Here is a 17895-nt window from a genome sequence, read left to right as displayed (position 1 = left end):
TTTTATTTCCATTACTCTAGGAGGTGGGTCAGAAAAGATCTTGCTGTGGTTTATGTCAGAGTGTTTTTCCTATGTTTTCCTCTAAGAATTTTATAGTGTCCGGTCTTACATTTAGGTCTTTAATCCATTTAGAGTTTATTTTTGTGTATGGTGTTAGGGAGTGTTCTAATTTCATTCTTTTACATGTAGCTGTCCAGTTTTCCCAGCACCACTTATTGAAGAGGCTGTCTTTTCTCCATTGTATGTTCTTGCCTCCTTTGTCGTAAATTAAGTGACCATATGTGCATGGGTTTATCTCTGGGCATTCTATCCTGTACCATTAATCTATATTTCTGTTTTTGTGCCAGTACCATACTGTCTTGATTACTGTAGCTTTGTGATATAGTTTGAAGTTGTGGAGCCTGATTTCTCCAACTCTGTTTTTCTTTATCAAGATTGCTTTGGCAGGGCTTCCCTGGTGGTGCAGTGGTTGAGAGTCCGCCTGCCGATGCAGGGGTCACGGGTTCATGCCCTGTTCCGGGAAGATCCCACATGCCGCGGAGCAGCTGGGCCCGTGGGCCATGGCCGCTGAGCCTGCATGTCTGGAGCCTGTGCTCCGCAATGGGAGAGGCCACAACAGTAAGAGGCCCGCGTACCACAAAAAAAAAAAAGATTGCTTTGGCTGTTCGGGGTCTTTTGTGTTTCCATACGAATTGTAAAATTTTTTGTTCTAATTCTGTGAAGAATGCCATTGGTAGTTTGATAGGGATCACATTGAATCTGTGAATTGCTTTGGGTAGTATAGTCATTTTCACAATATTGATTCTTCTAGTCCAGGAACATGGTATATTTCTTCATCTGTTTATGTCATCTTTGATTTTTTTCATCAGTGTTTTATAGTTTTCTGAGTACAGGTCTTTTGTCTCCTTAGGCAGGTTTATTCCTAGGGTTTTTTTTTAAATAAATGTATTTATTTTTATTTTTGGCTGTTTGGGGTCTTTGTCGCTGCATGCGGGCTTTGTCTAGTTGTCTTGAGCGGGGGCTACTCTTTGTTGTGGTGCACAGGCTTCTCATTGTGGTGGCTTCTCTCATTGTGGAGTGTGGGCTCTAGGTGCGCAGGCTCAGTAGTTGTGGCACATGGGCTTAGTTGCTCTGCGGCATGTGGGATCTTCCCGGACCAGGGCTCGAACCCGTTTGTTTCCCCTGCATTGGCAGAAGGATTCTTAACCACTGCGCCACCAGGGAAGTCCTATTCCTAGGTATTTTATTCTTTTTGTTGCAGTGGTAAGTGGGATTGTTTCCTTTATTTCCCTTTCTGATTTTTCGTTGTTAATGTATAGGAATGCAAGAGATTTCTGTGCATTAATTTTATATCCTGCAACTTTACCAAATTCATTGATTAGCTCTAGTAGTTTTCTGGTGGCATCTTTAGGATTCTCTACAGTATCATGTCACCTGCAATCAGTGACAGTTTTACTTCTTCTTTTCCAATTTGTATTGCTTTTATTTCTTTTTCTTCTCTGATTGCCGTGGCTAGGACTTCCAAAACTATGTTGAATAATAGTGGTGAGAGTGGACATCCTTGTCTTGTTCCTGATCTTAGAGGAAATGCTTTCAGTTTTTCACCATTGAGAATGATGTTTGCTGTGGGTTTGTCGTATATGGCCTTTATTATGTTGAGGTAGGTTCCCTCTGTGCCCACTTTCTGGAGAGTTTTTATCATAAACCGATGTTGAATTTTGTCAAAAGCTTTTTCTGCACCTATTGAGATGATCATATGGTTTTTATTCTTCAATTTGTTAATATGGTGTATCACATTGATTGATTTGTGTATATTGAAGAATCCTTGCATCCCTGGGATAAATCCCACTTGATCATGGTGTATGATCCTTTTAGTGTGTTGTTGGATTCTGTTTGCTAGGATTTTTTTTTTTTTGTGCGGTACGCGGGCCTCTTACTGTTGTGGCCTCTCCCGTTGCGGAGCACAGGCTCCGGATGCACAGGCTCAGCGGCCATGGCCCACGGGCCCAGCCGCTCCGCGGCATGTGGGATCCTCCCGGATCAGGGCACAAACCCGTGTCCCCTGCATCAGCAGGTGGGCTCTCAACCACTGTGCCACCAGGGAAGCCCCTTTGTTGAGGATTTTTGCATCTATATTCATCAATGATATTGGTCTGTAATTTTCTTTTTTTGTAGTATCTTTGTCTGGTTTTGGTATCAGGGTGACGGTGGCCTCATAGAATGAATTTGGGAGTGTTCCTTCCTCCGCAATTTTTTGGAAGAGTTTGAGAAGGATGGGTGTTATCTCTTCTCTAAACGTTTGATAGACTTCACCTGTGAAGCCACCTGGTCCTGGATTTTTGTTTATTGGAAGATTTTAAATTACCGTTTCAATTTCATTACTTGTGATAAGTGTGTTTATATTTTCTAACTCTTCCTGGTTCGGTCTTGGAATATTGAACCTTTACAAGAATTTGTCCCTTTCTTCATGGTTGTCCATTTTATTGGCATATAGTTGTTTGTAGTAGTCTCTTGTAATTCTTTGTATTTCTGTGGTGTCAGTTGTGATTTCTCCCTTTTCATTTCTAATTTTATTGATTTGCGTCCTCTCCCTTTTTTTCTTGGTGAGTCTGGCTAAAGGTTTATCAATTTTGTTTATCTTCTCAAAGAACCAGCTTTTAGTTTTATTGATCTTTGCTATTGTTTTCTTCGTTTCTATTTCATTTATTTCTGCCCTGATCTTTATGATTTCTTTCCTTATACTGACTTTGGGTTTTCTTTGTTCTTCTTTCTCTAGCTGTTTTAAGTGTAGTGTTAGATTGTTTGAGATTTTTCTTATTTCTTGAGGTGAGATTGAATTGTTGTAAACTTCCCTCTTAGAACTGCTTTTAATGTGTCCCATAGGGTTTGGGTCGTCCTGTTTTCATTATCATTTGTTTCTGTATTTTTTTATTCTTCTTTGATTTCGTCAGTGATCTCTTGGTTATTTAGTAGCGCACTGTTTAGCCTCCATGTATTTGTGTTTTTTACAGTTTTTTTCTTGTAATTGATTTCCAATCTCATAGCATTGTTGTCAGAAATCTCTAGGTACTTTCTGAATTCCTCTTTGATTTCTTCAGTGATCCAGTGGTTGTTTAGTAAAATATTGTTTAACCTCCACATGTTTGTGTTTTTTACAATGTTTTTCCTGTTATTGATTTTTTTCTTTATATTTTTATTGGAGTATAGTTGATTTACAGTGTTTGTTAGTTTCACATGTACAAAAAAGAGAATGTTATATATATATATATTCTTTTTCGAGTTCTTTTCCTATAAAGGTTATGAGAGAGTGTTGAGTAGAGTTCCCTGTGCTCTACAGTAGGTCCTTGTTGATTGTCTGTTTTATATACATTCGTGTGTATATGTTAATCCCAACCTACAGATTTATCCCTCCTTGCCCTCTATCCCCTTTGGTAACCATGAATTTCTTTCTCTTTCTTTTCTTGTTTTTTTTGGCCATGCCGTGCGGCTTCTGGGATCTTAGTTCCGTGACCACGGATAGAACCCGGACCTTGGCAGTGAAAGCTCAGAGCCCTAATCACTGGACCCATGGGGAATTACCCATAAGTTTCTTTTCTAAATCTATGAGTCTGTTTTGTAAATTAGTTCATTTGTATCAGTTTTTAGATTCCATACATAAGTGATATCATAAGATGTTTTTGGTTCTTTGACTTACTGTGATCATCTCTAGGTCCTTCTTGTTGCTGCAAATAGAATTATTTTGTCCTTTTTTGTGGCCAATATTACATTGTATATATGTACCACATCTTCTTTATCCATTCATTTATCGATGGACATTTTGGTTGCTTCCTTGCCTTGGTTATTGTATATACTGTTGCAGTGCACGTAGGGGTGCATGAGCCATTTGGAACTATGTTGTTTTCTTGGTATTCTCCCAGAAGTGGGATCGCTGGATCATATGATTGCTCATTTTTCGTTTTTTTGAGGAACTTCACTGCTGCTCTCCATACTGGCTGTGCCCTTTTACATTCCCCCCAACAGTGTAGGAGGGTTCCCTTTTCTTCACGCCCTGTTCAGCATTTACTGTTTGTAGACTTTTTGAGGATGGCCATTCTGACTGGTGTGAGGTGATACCTCCTTTTAGTTTTGATTTGCATTTCTCTAATAATTAGCGATGCTGAGTATGTTTTTGGTTGCTTTTTTTTTTTTGAAACAGTGAGAGTAAAATGTACCTCTTAAAATTGGATCTGTTTTGAATTCTGTTTTGATTACCTACTCCCAGACATTTCTCCAGGGCAGGTATCATTTATTTACGGCCCCACAGGCCTTGTGAATATTAAGTATCCAGAAGCACTGTTTTTAGAGTTGTCGTTACTCTTAACTGCCACATGGTGGCAGGGTTATGCATGCCCAACTTTGGGTCTTAGGGCAACCAGAGCCTTAGTTAAAGAAAGTCCTGTTCCTGGGTTGTAACTGAGAGTAGAATGTGCCAGAAGAAACACCCAAGGACTTGTGTCTCCTCACTTCTTCCCTCTTACCCTTCACCCTCCAGACAAATCGCAACCCCTGTAAAACCACGATGCTGACAGTATTGAGTGTACTTTGGTGGGGGACTCTATGGAAGGAGGATGGAGGTGGGAACTCCACCACCAGGAGACGTGCAGCCCAGGTGACTTTTTAAAAAAATTTTAATCTTATTTGTTTTTTGGCCGTGTTGGGGTCTTCGTTGCTGCGCGCAGGCTTTCTCTAGTTGCGGCGAGCGGGGGCTGTTCTTCGTTGCAGTGCGTGGGCTTCTCATTGCGGTGGCTTCTCTCGTGGTGGAGCACAGGCTCTGGGCGCACGGGCTTCAGTAGTTGCGGCACGCGGGCTCAGTAGTTGTGGAGCACGGGCTTAGTTGCTCCGCGGCATGTGGGATCTTCCCAGACCAGGGATCGAACCCGTGTCCCCTGCACTGGCAGGTGGATTCTCAACTGCTGCGCCACAAGGGAAGCCCCCAGGTGACTTTTGAAAGCTCTTCTAGCCCAGAGGGTCCACCATCCTTTGGGTGCACTATGTTTGGTTTAGCTGTAGGAGGGTCTGCCTTGATCTGGAGATTTTGTCTCATCCAGAAGGGACCAGGCACTCCAGGTCCAAGAGGGCTCATCTGCTGGCACATCCTCCCCGGCTTGCTCAGGCCCACAACAGTCCTGCCTTTGGACCCAACCTGCTTAAGCTCCATGGATGTGACTCCAGCCTAGGTCCCTGAGGCCTGAGGGGAATAGAGTAGGGATTTTTCTTTCTTTCTTCCTTCCTTCTTTCCTTTTCTTTCTTTTCTTTCCTTCTCTCTCTTTCTTAGTTGAATTTTTCTTTTATTTTAGCATATAGTTGATTTACCATATTGTGTTTGTTTTAGGTATACAGCAATGTCATTCTGTTGCACATTTACATATATCTGCTCTTTTTCAGATTCTTTTTTTTTTTAATATTTATTTATTTGGCTGCACTGGGTCTTAGTTGTGGCATGCAGGATCTAGTTCCCTGACTAGGGATCGAACCCCAGACCTCCTGTGTTTGGAGCGTGGAGTCTTAACTTCTGGACCACCAGGGAAGTTCCTTTTTTCAGATATAGGTTCTGAGTAGAGTTCCCTGTGCTCTACAGCAGGTCCTTGTTGATTATCCATTTTATATAATATTGTGTAAATGTTAATCCCAGCCCCCTAATTTTTCCCACCCCTTTTCCCATACCCACCCCCCAAGTAATTGTGCCTTCTCTCTCTGGCGGACCTAGGCTGCTGCTGCCCTTTTTTTTGGCTACATTGGGTCTTCGTTGCTATGTGCGGACTTTCTCTAGTTGCAGAGAGCGGGAGCTACTCTTTGTTGTGGTGCGCAGGTTTTTCATTGCGGTGGCTTCTCTTGTTGCAGAGCACAGGTTCTAAGTGCGTGGGCTTCAGTGGCACGCGGGCTCAGTAGTTGTAGTGCATGGGCTTAGTTGCTTCGCGGCATGTGGGATCTTCCTGGACCAGGGCTCAAACCCGTGTCCCCTGCATTGGCAGGAGGATTCTTAACCACTGCGCCACCAGGGAAGTCCAGACCTAGGCTTCTTAGGAGTACACCCTCATTTGCCACAGTCCAGCCTCTTCAAGCTGTCTCCACACAGCCAACCCTGGTCTGACCTCTGGAGCCTGATATTCAGCACCCTGCCCCCACCAACAGAGGAGCGTCTCAGGCTCTGGTGCACAGGGTGGTGCACAGGGTGGAGGTGACTACCTTATGTGCAGATTACTCTCCTTTTGCCATTGCAAACACATTGCTGCACTGTCCTCGTAGGGTCTGGACCTTCCCCTTTGTCTAGGCTAAGGTCCCTGTCAGTGATCAGGCTTCCCAGGGTGCTGGAATATGTTTACCTTCACTGCTCCTTCCCTGGGGCACTAGATTCCTAGTGTCTAGATTCCTTCCCCATCCTGCCCCGCCTTTCTTTTTTTTTTTTTTTAAGCCGAGTCTCACTGCTTCGGAATCTTAGTTCTTTGACCAGGGGTGGAACCCATGACCCCCGCAGAGGAAACGTGGAGTCCTAACCACTGGACCACAAGGGAATTCCCTTTCTTTTTCCTTTTGCCCTTCCCGGTTATGTGGAGGTTTTCTTGCCCTTTTGGAAGTCTGAGGTGTTCCTCCGGCATTCAGTAGGTATGTGTGAATCATTCCACTGGTAGGTGTATTTTTAATGTCCTTGTAGGAGAGGGTGAGCTCGCCATCCTACTCCTCTGCCATCTTAATCTTGTCTTGAAAAGTGAGTTTTAGACAGTAGGTACTGACCTCAATTAGCAAAACTAAAATTTAATATTTATTAAAACAATTTTTTGTAGGTGTGAAAAAAAATTTTTTTTCTTTAACCATTTTTACCAAATATAGCCAAATTAATCGGGTACAAGTTAGTGGGCTACAGTTTTATAATCAAAGGGAGAGTGGGGAGGGGGAGAAGACCACCTGCTTCCTCATCCTTGAGTAGACATCAAGCTTCCATCATCAGCTCCTCCTCCACGTGGGGAGTTTTCTTGTCATTACATGGTCAAAGCAGGACTGTCATGGTGCAATGGAAATGAGCAAAAAGGCAGTAATGTATAATAAAATGATAATTCAAATTTTAGTATAATGTCAGCCTTTCCTTATATTTTTGTTTTTAGTGCATGCAGAGGAGTGTGTCCTGGGAATCATTAATTTATGGAGCTCACTGGGCAGGATGTGGGTCACATTCCACCACTGTTGTGTTGTTTTGGAGCATGTCTCATGCTTCTGTTGCATGGGTTTGTGGTTAAGCAAACCTGCTTTCTTGAGTGATCATTAACTTACAGGGTCTCCCATACTTTTTTCTTTACTTATAATCCCTTACTGGGATTAACTATTTAATTACTTGCTTTGTCCTTTTACTCTGTCCCTATCATTGACACCGGGTTATGGTGAAGGGAAGTGTAATGTTTACTGTAAGGTGCGAATAAAAGGAGAAGCCGTGGCTGGTGCTCAAAAACCCTGAACACCCCAAAGGGTTTCTATAAAGCACTTTTTTTTTTTTTTGGCTGCATTGGGTCTTCGTTACTGCGCGCTGGCTTTCTCTAGTTGCGGCGAGCGGGGGCTTCTCATTGTGGTGGCTTCTCGTATTGCAGAGCACGGGCTCTAGGGCACGTGGCCTTCAGTAGTTGTGGCGCACGGGATTAGGCGCTCTGTGGCATGTAGGATCTTCCCTGACCAGGGCTCAGACCCGTGTCCCCTGCATTGGCAGGTGGATTCTTAACCACTGCGCCACCAGGGACGTCCCTGTAAAGCGTTTTTAAGGGCGAGGTGAGGGAGAGGGGTCCCAGCGAATGTGATCAGCTCGTGCACAATTCTCTGATTGGTTGATGGTGAGGTAACAGGGCAGTGTCATGGTGTTAACATTATCAATCCTTAGGCTCCAGTAGGTCTGGGGGCTACGTGCTCACGGTCATCACGTAGTTAACTTCTTCCATTTGGTGGTGGTTTTAGCACCTTTAAAACAACTCAGGAAATGTGCATCTGATACTATTATCTAGGAACTTCAGAGATGAGCTACAGCAGAGGATATGGTGGAGGGGTCTGTCCCAGTAAGACTCCATAGGGTCCTGTTGGTTACAAGGGGACACTGAAGAAAGCAGCAATACTCCAGAAGGCCTAGTGCTGGGGGACGAGTTCACGGAGTGGTGTCAGTCCCAGACAGGAACCAAGGAAGCCTCAAGGGAGGGGCTTCTGGGTGAGTCTTGAGAAGGTCAAGAGGAGAGCACCATTTAGAGGCAACACGCTGGGCGAGGGCCTGATATCTGGAGGGACCATGGCATGGTGAAACAAATGAGGGAAGGCTGGGCTGCTTTGGTCAGCTAGGGCAGTGAGAGAGGACTGAGCAGTGTGTGCTGGACTTTGTCCGGCAGGCACAGGGAGTATGTACGTAGTTCCTGGAAGTAGGGCCAGCCTGGTGACCAGAACCTGTCTGGGGCTCCTGCTGCAGCAGCTGCCCTTACACATAAGTGTTCCAGCTCTGCTGACCCTCACAGTCTGCTGTGTTCACCTTTTTCAAGGGCTCATGAAGTCAGGGGCCACTCAGCTTTCTGCACTTCCCAGGGTCAGGAGGAGCCTGTGTGTCCATCCACCCAGGGCTGAAGGCCTGGAGTGGACCAAGGCGGGGCTCAGGAGACAGTATGCTTGAGGCCTGGGGCATTCACCTACATCCACTAGGAGCTGGGCCTCTGCCCCCAGTGCTGATGGGTGACCTGATGAGCTTGTTGGCCCACCGAAGAGCCGTAACTAGTCACTTGTCCAGTCATTGTCTTCACTTAACCTTGCCCAGAAGAGGTGTTTCTCATCTCTTTTACAACGGAGAAACTGAGGCTTTGAAGAGTAGGCACCTGAGCTGGTTACGCCCCTGTTAAGATGTAGAGCTGGGATTTGAACCCCGGTTCTGTCAGACTTCCCTGACCCTTTCCCTGGCCATTTTGGGGAGTAATCTGGGCTGGTGGTTGAACTCCCCCAGGATGCACCTGGATATGCCCCACGGCAGGCTGAGCCACAGGCCTAGGTAGGGCCTGTGCAGCCCCTTCCGCCTCTGCCCACCTCTAAGTCTCCTTCTTAAAGCAAGCTCTAGTCTCAGGGAGGATCTGCTCACCAAGCCTGTCAGGTGGTTGGGCCTGGCGTGTGACTCTCCCCGGCAGATAGACTTCTTTCCCTTTCTCTTGCTTCCTGGCTCAGAGTCCCCGGCATCAGCCTCTGTGCCTCCCACTTCAGCCTTGAGAAGGGCAGCATTCTGTCTTGTGGGGTCATGAGGCCGGGTGAGGTAACCCCAGCCATCACTCATCAATGAAGGCAGACCATGTGCCCCATTCCACCCTCCTAGGTGCCCGGAGCAGTACCCAAGCTGACTCAGGTTCCAGTGAGGATGAGGCAGCCAGTGAGGCCCGCAGCACCACCAGTGAATGTCCCAGCCTTCTTAGCACCGCAGCAGAGGAAAGCTTTGGTGAGAGTGGGTGGGAATATGGCAGGGACTCAGTGGGGCTCTGGGGGCTAGGGCAAGAAGCGGGGATGACGAGCTGGCCTTGCAGGGGGGGATGCCGTGGATGAGCAGGGTCAGCAGGAAGACCTTGAGGAGAAGTTGAAGGAATATGTGGACTGCCTCACAGACAAGAGGTACCCCTGACTTCCAACCAATCCCTTCCCGTGTCCCTGCTTAGCCCATGCCAAATGTGACCCAGGTAGGATTGGCCCACAAAACCCCTTTCTTCCTCCCCCAGTGCCAAGACCCGGCAGGGTGCTCTTGAGAGCCTGCGTCTGGCCCTAGCAGCACACTTACTCCCCGACTTCTTGCTGGAGCGCCGCCTCACACTGGCTGATGCCTTGGAAAAGTGCCTCAAGAAAGGTTGGGCCTCGGGGCGCACGGGGGGCCTGAACTGGCTGGGTACTGACCCTTGCTGCATTGACTGACTGGAAGGCATCCCTGCAGGGAAGGGCGAGGAACAGGCCCTTGCCGCTGCTGTGCTAGGCCTGCTGTGCATTCAGCTGGGCCCTGGACCCAAGGGTGAGGAGTTATTCCACAGCCTGCAGCCCCTGCTGTTCTCTGTGCTCAGTGACAGCACAGCTAGCCCGGCTGCCCGGCTCCACGTGAGTGTTCCTTGCCCTGTAACAGCCTTCCTTCACCTAATCCCTAAGCAGAGACATGGGTTCCACCTGCCTCCAGGCTCCCCTGCTCCAAGGGTGAGCCCCGTGGCTGGGAACCCAGGCTCACCCTCTGACCACAGCCTGGCTTTGCCCTCCTCCCAGCAGTGCGCTTCTGCTCTTGGCCTGGGCTGCTACGTGGCTGCCGCCGATGTACAGGTAAGTGGCCTTCAGGTACAGGCAGTAGAGCACGTAGGCCCTAGCTCTGCCCCTGAGCCACTCCCCTGCCTCCTTGTGCCCCTAGGACCTGGTCTCCTGCCTCACCTGCTTGGAAGGCGTTTTCAGCCGGTCCTGTGGTGTGGGTGGCTCCACAGCCCCTGTGGTCCCTGTCAGCCTGCAGGGCTTGCTCTGTGCTGCCCTGAAGGCCTGGGCCTTGCTAGTCACCATCTGCCCCAGCGCCCATATCAGCCGCATCCTGGACAGGTAGGGGTGACTGCCCACTGGGAGTGGGAGGGGAAGGGTGAAGAGGCCCCCCAGCCCACACACATGGCTCAGCCTGCTCCTTCCCCAGGCAGCTGCCCTGGCTGCCCCAGCTCTTGTCCAGTGAAAGTGTGAACCTGCGGATGGCTGCCGGTGAGACCATCGCATTGCTTTTTGAGCTCACCCGGGACCTTGAGGTGTGAGAGATGGTGGGGGGGTGGTGGTGGTGGTGGCGCAGGGGAGGGTGCCTGCTGACACCACCTGCCCATCTCAGGCTGGGTGCAGGGGATGCCATAGAAAACAAGGTAGCCTTAGGTCATTATGGAGGGGAAGTAGCCCCAACACAGACTCAGAGGCCAAGTGCTCTGATGGGGCCCCTTAGCAGAGGTGTCTGGCACAGGCAGGGGCCAAGAAGGGATGCAGGGGAGGGTCAGGCAGAGAAGAAAATGACTTTCTTGGTGAAAGGAAGGGTTTGGGTGACCCCACTGTGTTAAAAGCCAACAGAGCTCAGGCTTCTGCTCCTATGTCCTCCATCGCTCCCACTGCAGGAGGACTTTGTTTACAAGGACATGGAGGCCCTCTGCGGCACGCTGCGCACTCTGGCCACTGACAGCAACAAGTATCGGGCCAAGGCTGACCGCCGGCGCCAACGCTCTACCTTCCGGGCCGTGCTGCACTTTGTCGAGGTACGTGTGAGAAGGGATGCGTCCTAGCGAGGGCGCACCCCCAGGCATAGCTGCCATGCCCAGTCACAGCCCCTCTACCCTGCAGGGCGGCGAGTGTGAGGAGGAGACAGTCCGCTTCGGGCTTGAGGTGCTCTATGTGGACAGCTGGGCTCGGCGCCGGGTCTACGCTGCCTTCAAGGACGCGCTGGGTTCCGGCATGCACCACCACCTCCAGGTGGGGAGGCAGACAGGGAAGGGGTACCCCGCTTGGCTGTTTCAGACTGGCCTGAGCTCACTGCCTTCTTCGCCCCCAGAACAACGAGCTACTCCGTGACATCTTTGGTCTGGGCCCTGTGCTGGTGCTGGATGCCACTGCCCTGAAGGCCTGCAAAATCTCACGTTTTGAGAAGGTTTGCCCCTTTGTCTTCCCTCCATTCCTTGTGGCCTGGAGCTCTGCAGGGGCTGGAGGAGAAGCCCTGGGCTGCCTCCTCCCAGCTCACTAGACCCTCACTCTTTGTCCCACCTCAGCACCTGTACAACGCTGCTGCCTTCAAAGCCAGGACCAAGGCGCGCAGCCGCGTGCGGGACAAGCGGGCAGACATCCTGTGAGGACCAGCCGAAGAGGAGACTGTCTACATCCTTGCCCGTATTTTTAACAGAAGACAGTGCAATACCTGGTCCCTGCCAGGCATTGTCGCTTTATTTTTTTAATGACAAAACCAAAAACAGACATGGGGGTGGGTGGCTGGAGGCCAGGCCACTTGGGACCTTCGCGCTTTGCCCCTGCGCCAGCCCTGTCTCAGGGCTGTGGGGCAGGCAGAAGAGGGCTGTCCCTTTCTCAGGCCTTGCTCCCCTGGGATGACCCACTTTCTTGGGGGGGAGGTGATTGATAGTATCTGGACAACTGCCACTACAACATGTGGGGAGGTGAGGCTACCTGGAGTGGATTTATATGCTGAGTTTTAAAGATTTTAGAGATAATTAAACAATGTGCAACCTTCTGTGGCCCTGGCTTCTGGGTGTTCCTGCCTGCCCTCCCTATCCACCAACCCAGGCTTGGACCCAGCTGGGCCTCCCTATCTCCATCTCACCTTTGCCCTCCAAAATAATCTCTCCCCAGGAGCCCTCCTCCCCCTACTCAGAGCCCAGCCTGTCTTTTGAGAGCTGAGGCTGGACCCCCACTGGGAGGCCCAGTAGAGTTTGGGTGACCAGGGTGGGCAGCTATTTTTAGACTTCTGAACCTGCTATCTGGAGGAGGCCAGAGGGTGCTGACAGGCCCCAAGAAGAGCCAGGAGGCTGGTGTCACTTCCTCTGACCTTGGGCCACACCATGTGGGGCCCTGGCACCAGAAGGCTTGGCTAGGCCTAGCTTGAGAAGGCAAGAAAGGCAGGCAGCTGCGGGGTCAGATCAGGCTCTTATACGAAAACCTCACCAAAGAAGTAGTGTGGAGCAGTAGTGGGAGAGGGGAAAGCTACCAGTGGCCACTTTATTCCCCCCTACACATACCCCCAGGCCCCAGGTCCAAGTGGCATCTCAGCTGGGTGCTCGGGCCTCGCTTGAGTTGAGCCTCCGCAGCTGGCTGAGGCTGGCGAGCCGGAGTTTGAGCAGCACTTCCTCCTGCGTTCGCAGTGTGTGCGCCAGCACGCGTAGGGATTCGCTCTGCAGCACTAAGACAGGTGGGCGGTAACGGGGGATTATCAGACCACATGCAACCCTGCAACACCCGACCCTCCCAGCCCTTCACTGCCTCGGTCTCTCCATTCCACTGGCTTCCTGCGCCCTCCTTACCACTCAGGTAGACGGCCAGGACAGCCAGCGCCAGGCAGGTGAGCACCAGCAGCGCAAGCAGCAGCAGGAAGCTGCCGCGGCTGTGCACAGGGCTGCAGCTGGTCTGGGCGCACATCGATGGAGGCAGGATGCCCAGCAGCTCATCCCATGGCTGCGCCTCCTTGGCCAGGTAGGGCCATAGTGAACCTGCAGGGCAAACGGGGGATCAGGAGGGCGGCAGGTGCGCCTGCTTTCCTCCCTTCTCCCAGTCCATGGGTCCCACTCCCCTGCACCCTTTCACCTCCACTGTGTAGATCGCTGATGGACTCCACCCGGTGTAGGCGAACCTCCTGCACGTGATTAGGAGCCAGTGGTGCCCTGCTCCTTGTCGGTGCCACGGTGTCTGCAGGGGCAGCGTGGGGCTGATTCAGCCAGCAGGTCATGCCCTCCCTTCTAGATGGCGTCGAGCGGCAGCAGGGGCTCAGAAGAGGTAGAAGGGGCATTTGGCTCCTGATCCCCTAAAACCAACTCAGGAGTGACCCGTGATTTGGAAGCAAGACAACGTGAAAACTGCGTACGCCTGTTTCACCCACAGTAGCAGAAGTTGCTGCTTGACTTAACATTTGTTTCCTTCCAAGCACCTCAGGGACTTTCAGGCATTCCTCTCTGCTTGCCCGTTTCTAGAGAATTTATCAGCCTTAGAGAACTCAACCCACAGCCCATGAAGCTCATTCCTGCTTCTGCTGTCAGTTTTCCCTGCAGACCCTGTGCCTGGGGCCTTCTCCTGGTCCCCAGCAGAAGCAGCCCTATTCTAGCCGGCTTTTTGCCTTCTGCTCCCGGCCTCAGCTCTGCCTCCTTTTTCATACTAAGTGGGATTCTGCTGTGAGCCCTGCTGTTCTCACTCAACATCATGAGAGGAGACCCGCTTTTGTTAGCGAACTGTTCCACTTGCCTTTGAAGTCTCCCCTCAGGTATCTCTTTGAGGCTGCCTGGGCATTTAGGTTGTTTCCAATCCCCTTCCTAAATTAATAACCCCTAGAAAAGGACACGCATCATTGAGTATAAAGGCTTTCCCCCAACTTCCCAATAGTTATTAAGGATGGATTCCCAGAAGCAGAATTACTAGGTCAAACAGCAGGGACTTTTTCTTTTAAGCTATCATCACATCGTCCTCTGGAATAGTTGTCCACAGCCTCCAAAAGAGTACAATATCGCCACCAACAGGCATCTCCATAGAAAAAAAATTTATGTACATAAGTGTGCACATACATATTTGCTAAGTTGGGAGATGAGAAAAGGCCTTTCTTCTGGTACTTTTTTTTTTTTTTTTGCGACACGCAGGCCTCTCACTGCTGTGGCCTCTCCCACTGCGGAATACAGGCTCCGGACGTGCAGGCTCAGCGGTCATGGCTCACAGGCCCAGCCGCTCTGCGCCATGTGGGATCTTCCCGGACCAGGGCACAAACCCGTGTCCCCTGCATCGGCAGGCGGACTCCCAACCACTGCACCACCAGGGAAGCCCGAAAAGGCCTTTCTTGACCAATTTTGTTGGGGGTCTTTGCTTGGGGAGCCTGACCAATATCTGTGTGGCTTCCTAGTTCACAGCCTCTGCCCATTTAGTCACTGGGGCTGTGTACCATTCTTGTGATTTTAATTACTTATTTTTGGACCCAGTGAAGTATTTATTTTGTGATTTCTAAGAATTATATTTTCTTCTGGTGGTGCTTCCCCCCACCCCCCTTAAAATCTTGGCCCCTTTGGGACTTCCCTGGTGGTCCAGTGGCTAAGACTCTGCGCTTCCAATGCAGGGGGCCCGGGTTTGATCCCTGGTCAGGGAACTATATCCTGCATGCTGCAACTAAGACCCGATGCAGCCAAATTAAAAAAAAAAAATCTTGGCCCCTTAAGATCTCCAGATGCCTAGCTGGAAGCTAGATGACAAATTCAGGGGCATTGGCGGGATACCTCCTGATAGACGCAAGGGTGATTGGGCTCTCTGGGTCTAACACTTTCAGAATAGTACCTTAACCTTCATGATTTGCTTGAAACTGACCTTTGACATGCTCAAAAATGTGTAAAACAAAAACCAGTGCTTTCTGTCGTTATGTCTGGGTGGTGGTGGATTGGGGTTCGTATTAAATTCTGTGCACTTGGCTGTGTTTTTCCCACACTTTTAAATTGATCTTGGGTTCTTTGTGTTACCAGGAAGAACACATAGTAAATGTCATCCTTAAGACCTCAAAAGGAGACTTCCCTGGTGGCTCAGTGGTTAAGAATCCGCTTGCCAATGCAGGGGACACGGGTTCGAGCCCTTGTCTAGGAAGATCTCACATGCCGCGGAGCAGCTAAGCCCGTGCGCCACAACTACTGAGCCTGCGCTCTAAAGCCTGTGAGCCACAACTACTGAACCCCGGGCGCTTAGAGCCCATGCTCCGCAACAAGAGAAGCCACCGCAATGAGAAGCCCGCGCTCCGCAGCGAAGAGTAGCCCCCACGCGCCGCAACTAGAGAAAGCCCACGTGTAGCAACGAAGAGCCAACGCAGCCAAAAATAAATAAATAAACATTCCAAAAAAGAGCTCAAAAGGAAGCAAACACTCCCACACCCAGGGCCAGGCCCCTCCCATTCAGTATAAAATGTCGAAAATGTGATGGGAGTTGACTAGTTGGGCCAAGCCGGAGCCTTGGTGCAGCTGGTCCTGCATCCTGGCCAGCACTGTACCTGAAGCTTCCCAGGTCCCTGCTCTGGCCCCTCTGAGCCTCCATACATCTTGCATGCAGTCAATTAGGAAAGTGGCCACCAAAGTCTTCAACTAGAAGTCAGTCCAGCCAGTCCAAGGGACCCCAACCTTTAGCCAGTTGGGGCCACACAGGCCCACACTGGAGGCCAGAAGCCTATCCACTCCCAGTCCCTGGGTCGTGTGCCCAAATGCTTTGCAAAACCACTGCCTGCTCCCAATCCCAGTGCCCTCCCTGAAGGAAGAGCTTAACGGGCCAGCCTACCCAGCCCACACCCACTTGGTCACAGCCTGTAGTTGACCCTCCCCTGCCCCCAACCCCTCCCTGCTGTCCTCAGCAGGGGGTACAGGTATGAGGTGAGGAGACGTTAGGGGAATGGTAGGCCCTTCCTTCACGCATAGGGGGCCAGTCCCTTTACTTGAACTAGGACACGGTGACTGATCACTAGTCAAGGAAGTGAGGTCAGTAGGAAAGGGGCCAGGTTTCTCCATGGTCCACAGGGTCACAGCATTGGGGCCTTACCCTCCCTCACAGTCATCTCCTACCTTCTTGGGCCTCCTCCGGCATGGTGGGTGTTGGGCGGGCAGGGGGTCGCTGAGAGTGCTTAGTACCAGGACCAGCTAGAGGCAGCAGTGGCTCCTCTGAGCCTGGGCAAGGCCTGGCTGCCTCCCAACCTGGGCTGAAAATAGGCGTGAGCTCAGCACACTGGGCTATATTTAGAGGGGGCACCTCCCAGCCACGGGAAGCAGAGTGACCCACAAGGACCAGCCTAGACCATCTATCTGGTGATGGAGCCCAGGCAAGAGCACACCTCCAGCAGTGCATGTACCCTGGGAACCCTGCTACTCATGTCTGCAGGGCCTTGGTGTCTTCATCCAGACAAGCCTCCTCAGGCTCACCTCCAGTGATGTCCCACGTGGCAAGCCCATGCAAGGGAGCCCTGTGCATCTCCACCCCTCCACCCCCTGAAGACCCCTACCCACAGCGGGTTCATCTAGCAAATGTGGGACAAGCACCCACCACTGATCTGCTGGCATCACGAATTAGGAGTGATGGACAACTGGAGCCCAGTGCCCTGAGGGCTCTGAGAGCCCCCAAAGGGGACAGAGACACCCCCAATACCTGCAGGTACCCATGCTGGTCAGTGGAGGAACATAGGTTGAAGGTTGATACTTCTATTACTAAGTTTACAACTTCGGGTAAAGGAATGCTCCCTTTCAGACCTCAGTTTTCTCACCTGTAAAGCAGGAATAACAATGGTTCCTACCTGGCTGGCACAGTGCACCATGAGAATGGAACTATAAGCACATGTCTGAAGCACTTAGCCCAATGCAAAGTTTTGATCCTCCCTCTCTCCATAAGGGAATACAGGTCACACAAGTTCATGTGAGGATGCATGGCACCACCTGCCCTTAAAAAGGGACTGGTCCAGCTAGGACCCACCCTCTGCTGTTGGACCCCTGTGCCCCTCCTTCCCAAATGGGACAAAGCAAGACCGTAGGCTCTACTTCTTAAACATGTGAAATCCATCAATCTGCTGTATCCTTCTTGATATTCCTCAAACTCAAGCTTGTTCCCACCTCAGGGCCTTTGCACTGGCTGTTCCCACCTGGAATGTTCTTCCCTAGATGTTCCCATGGCTGGCTCCTTTTCATTTAGCTCAAATGTCACCCCCTCAGTGAGGCCTTCTGCTCACATTCTTTTCTACATCACCCAATTTTATTTTTTTCATAGCATTTAGCCGAGAAATTATATCATCCAGAATATACAGTTGACCCTTGAATAACTAGGGGTTAGGGATCCCAACCCTCTGTGCAATGGAAAATGCACATATAACTTTACAGTTCACCCACGCTCTGGAACCATGGTTCCTCATCTTCAGATTCAGCAAACTGGGGATCCAGTAGTACCGTAGTGCTATTTACTGAAAAAAATCACATGTAAGTGGATCCTGTACAGCTCAAGCTGGTGGTGTTCAAGGGTTAACTGTACTATGCATGTCAGTATCCCCAAAGGCCCTACAGAATCCACTCAGTCACGTGGAAACCACCTTTAATCCTCACCACAGCATCCTTAAAATAAATAGGTTTTGAGACTTCCAGGAAGGTGTCCAAGGCCACACAGCAAGAACTAGTGAGA

General features: G+C 50.2%; 2 protein-coding genes across 4 annotated transcripts in view; one reads left to right on the top strand and one right to left on the bottom strand.

The window, feature by feature from the left end:
- IFRD2 (interferon related developmental regulator 2) overlaps nucleotides 1-12257 on the top strand; it is a 35814-nt gene extending 23557 nt beyond the window's left edge. Inside the window, exons 2-12 of one of the 3 annotated variants that reach the window (XM_060110030.1) lie at nucleotides 9353-9472; nucleotides 9558-9642; nucleotides 9747-9871; nucleotides 9956-10113; nucleotides 10276-10326; nucleotides 10412-10590; nucleotides 10679-10784; nucleotides 11136-11273; nucleotides 11359-11487; nucleotides 11567-11662; nucleotides 11781-12257. In XM_060110030.1, the coding sequence (XP_059966013.1) occupies nucleotides 9353-9472; nucleotides 9558-9642; nucleotides 9747-9871; nucleotides 9956-10113; nucleotides 10276-10326; nucleotides 10412-10590; nucleotides 10679-10784; nucleotides 11136-11273; nucleotides 11359-11487; nucleotides 11567-11662; nucleotides 11781-11861 (1268 nt within the window). In that variant the 3' untranslated portion in view covers nucleotides 11862-12257. Of the gene's footprint in view, nucleotides 1-9352; nucleotides 9473-9557; nucleotides 9643-9746; nucleotides 9872-9955; nucleotides 10327-10411; nucleotides 10591-10678; nucleotides 10785-11135; nucleotides 11274-11358; nucleotides 11488-11566; nucleotides 11663-11780 lie in introns of all 3 variants that reach the window. The other 2 variants (XM_060110029.1, XM_060110028.1) reach the window with 2 other exon arrangements.
- On the bottom strand, nucleotides 7001-16323 carry LSMEM2 (leucine rich single-pass membrane protein 2). Its single transcript, XM_060111486.1, has 5 exons — nucleotides 16302-16323; nucleotides 13321-13422; nucleotides 13041-13226; nucleotides 12759-12919; nucleotides 7001-7035 (listed from the first exon to the last, which is right to left on the bottom strand). The coding sequence occupies exons 1-4, from the start codon at nucleotides 16321-16323 to the stop codon at nucleotides 12786-12788; spliced, it is 444 nt and encodes a 147-aa protein (XP_059967469.1). The 3' UTR covers nucleotides 7001-7035; nucleotides 12759-12785.
- Nucleotides 16324-17895: the final 1572 nt, after the last annotated feature.

This window comes from Mesoplodon densirostris, chromosome 10 (genome assembly GCF_025265405.1).
Source record: "Mesoplodon densirostris isolate mMesDen1 chromosome 10, mMesDen1 primary haplotype, whole genome shotgun sequence".
Classification (NCBI taxonomy): domain Eukaryota; kingdom Metazoa; phylum Chordata; class Mammalia; order Artiodactyla; family Ziphiidae; genus Mesoplodon; species Mesoplodon densirostris.
This window is presented reverse-complemented; position numbering and strand designations above follow the sequence as displayed.

What these genes read in the sequence shown, in the direction of transcription:
- LSMEM2 (XM_060111486.1), bottom strand. Translation starts at nt 16,323, where the DNA reads ATGCCGGAGGAGGCCCAAGAAG. An exon ending in GCCGGAGGAGGCCCAAGAAG is followed by an intron (nt 13,423 to 16,301) that starts GTAGGAGATGAC and finishes CTGCCCCTGCAG; the next exon opens with ACACCGTGGCACCGACAAGG. An exon ending in CCTGGCCGTCTACCTGAGTG is followed by an intron (nt 12,920 to 13,040) that starts GTAAGGAGGGCG and finishes CACCTGTCTTAG; the next exon opens with TGCTGCAGAGCGAATCCCTA.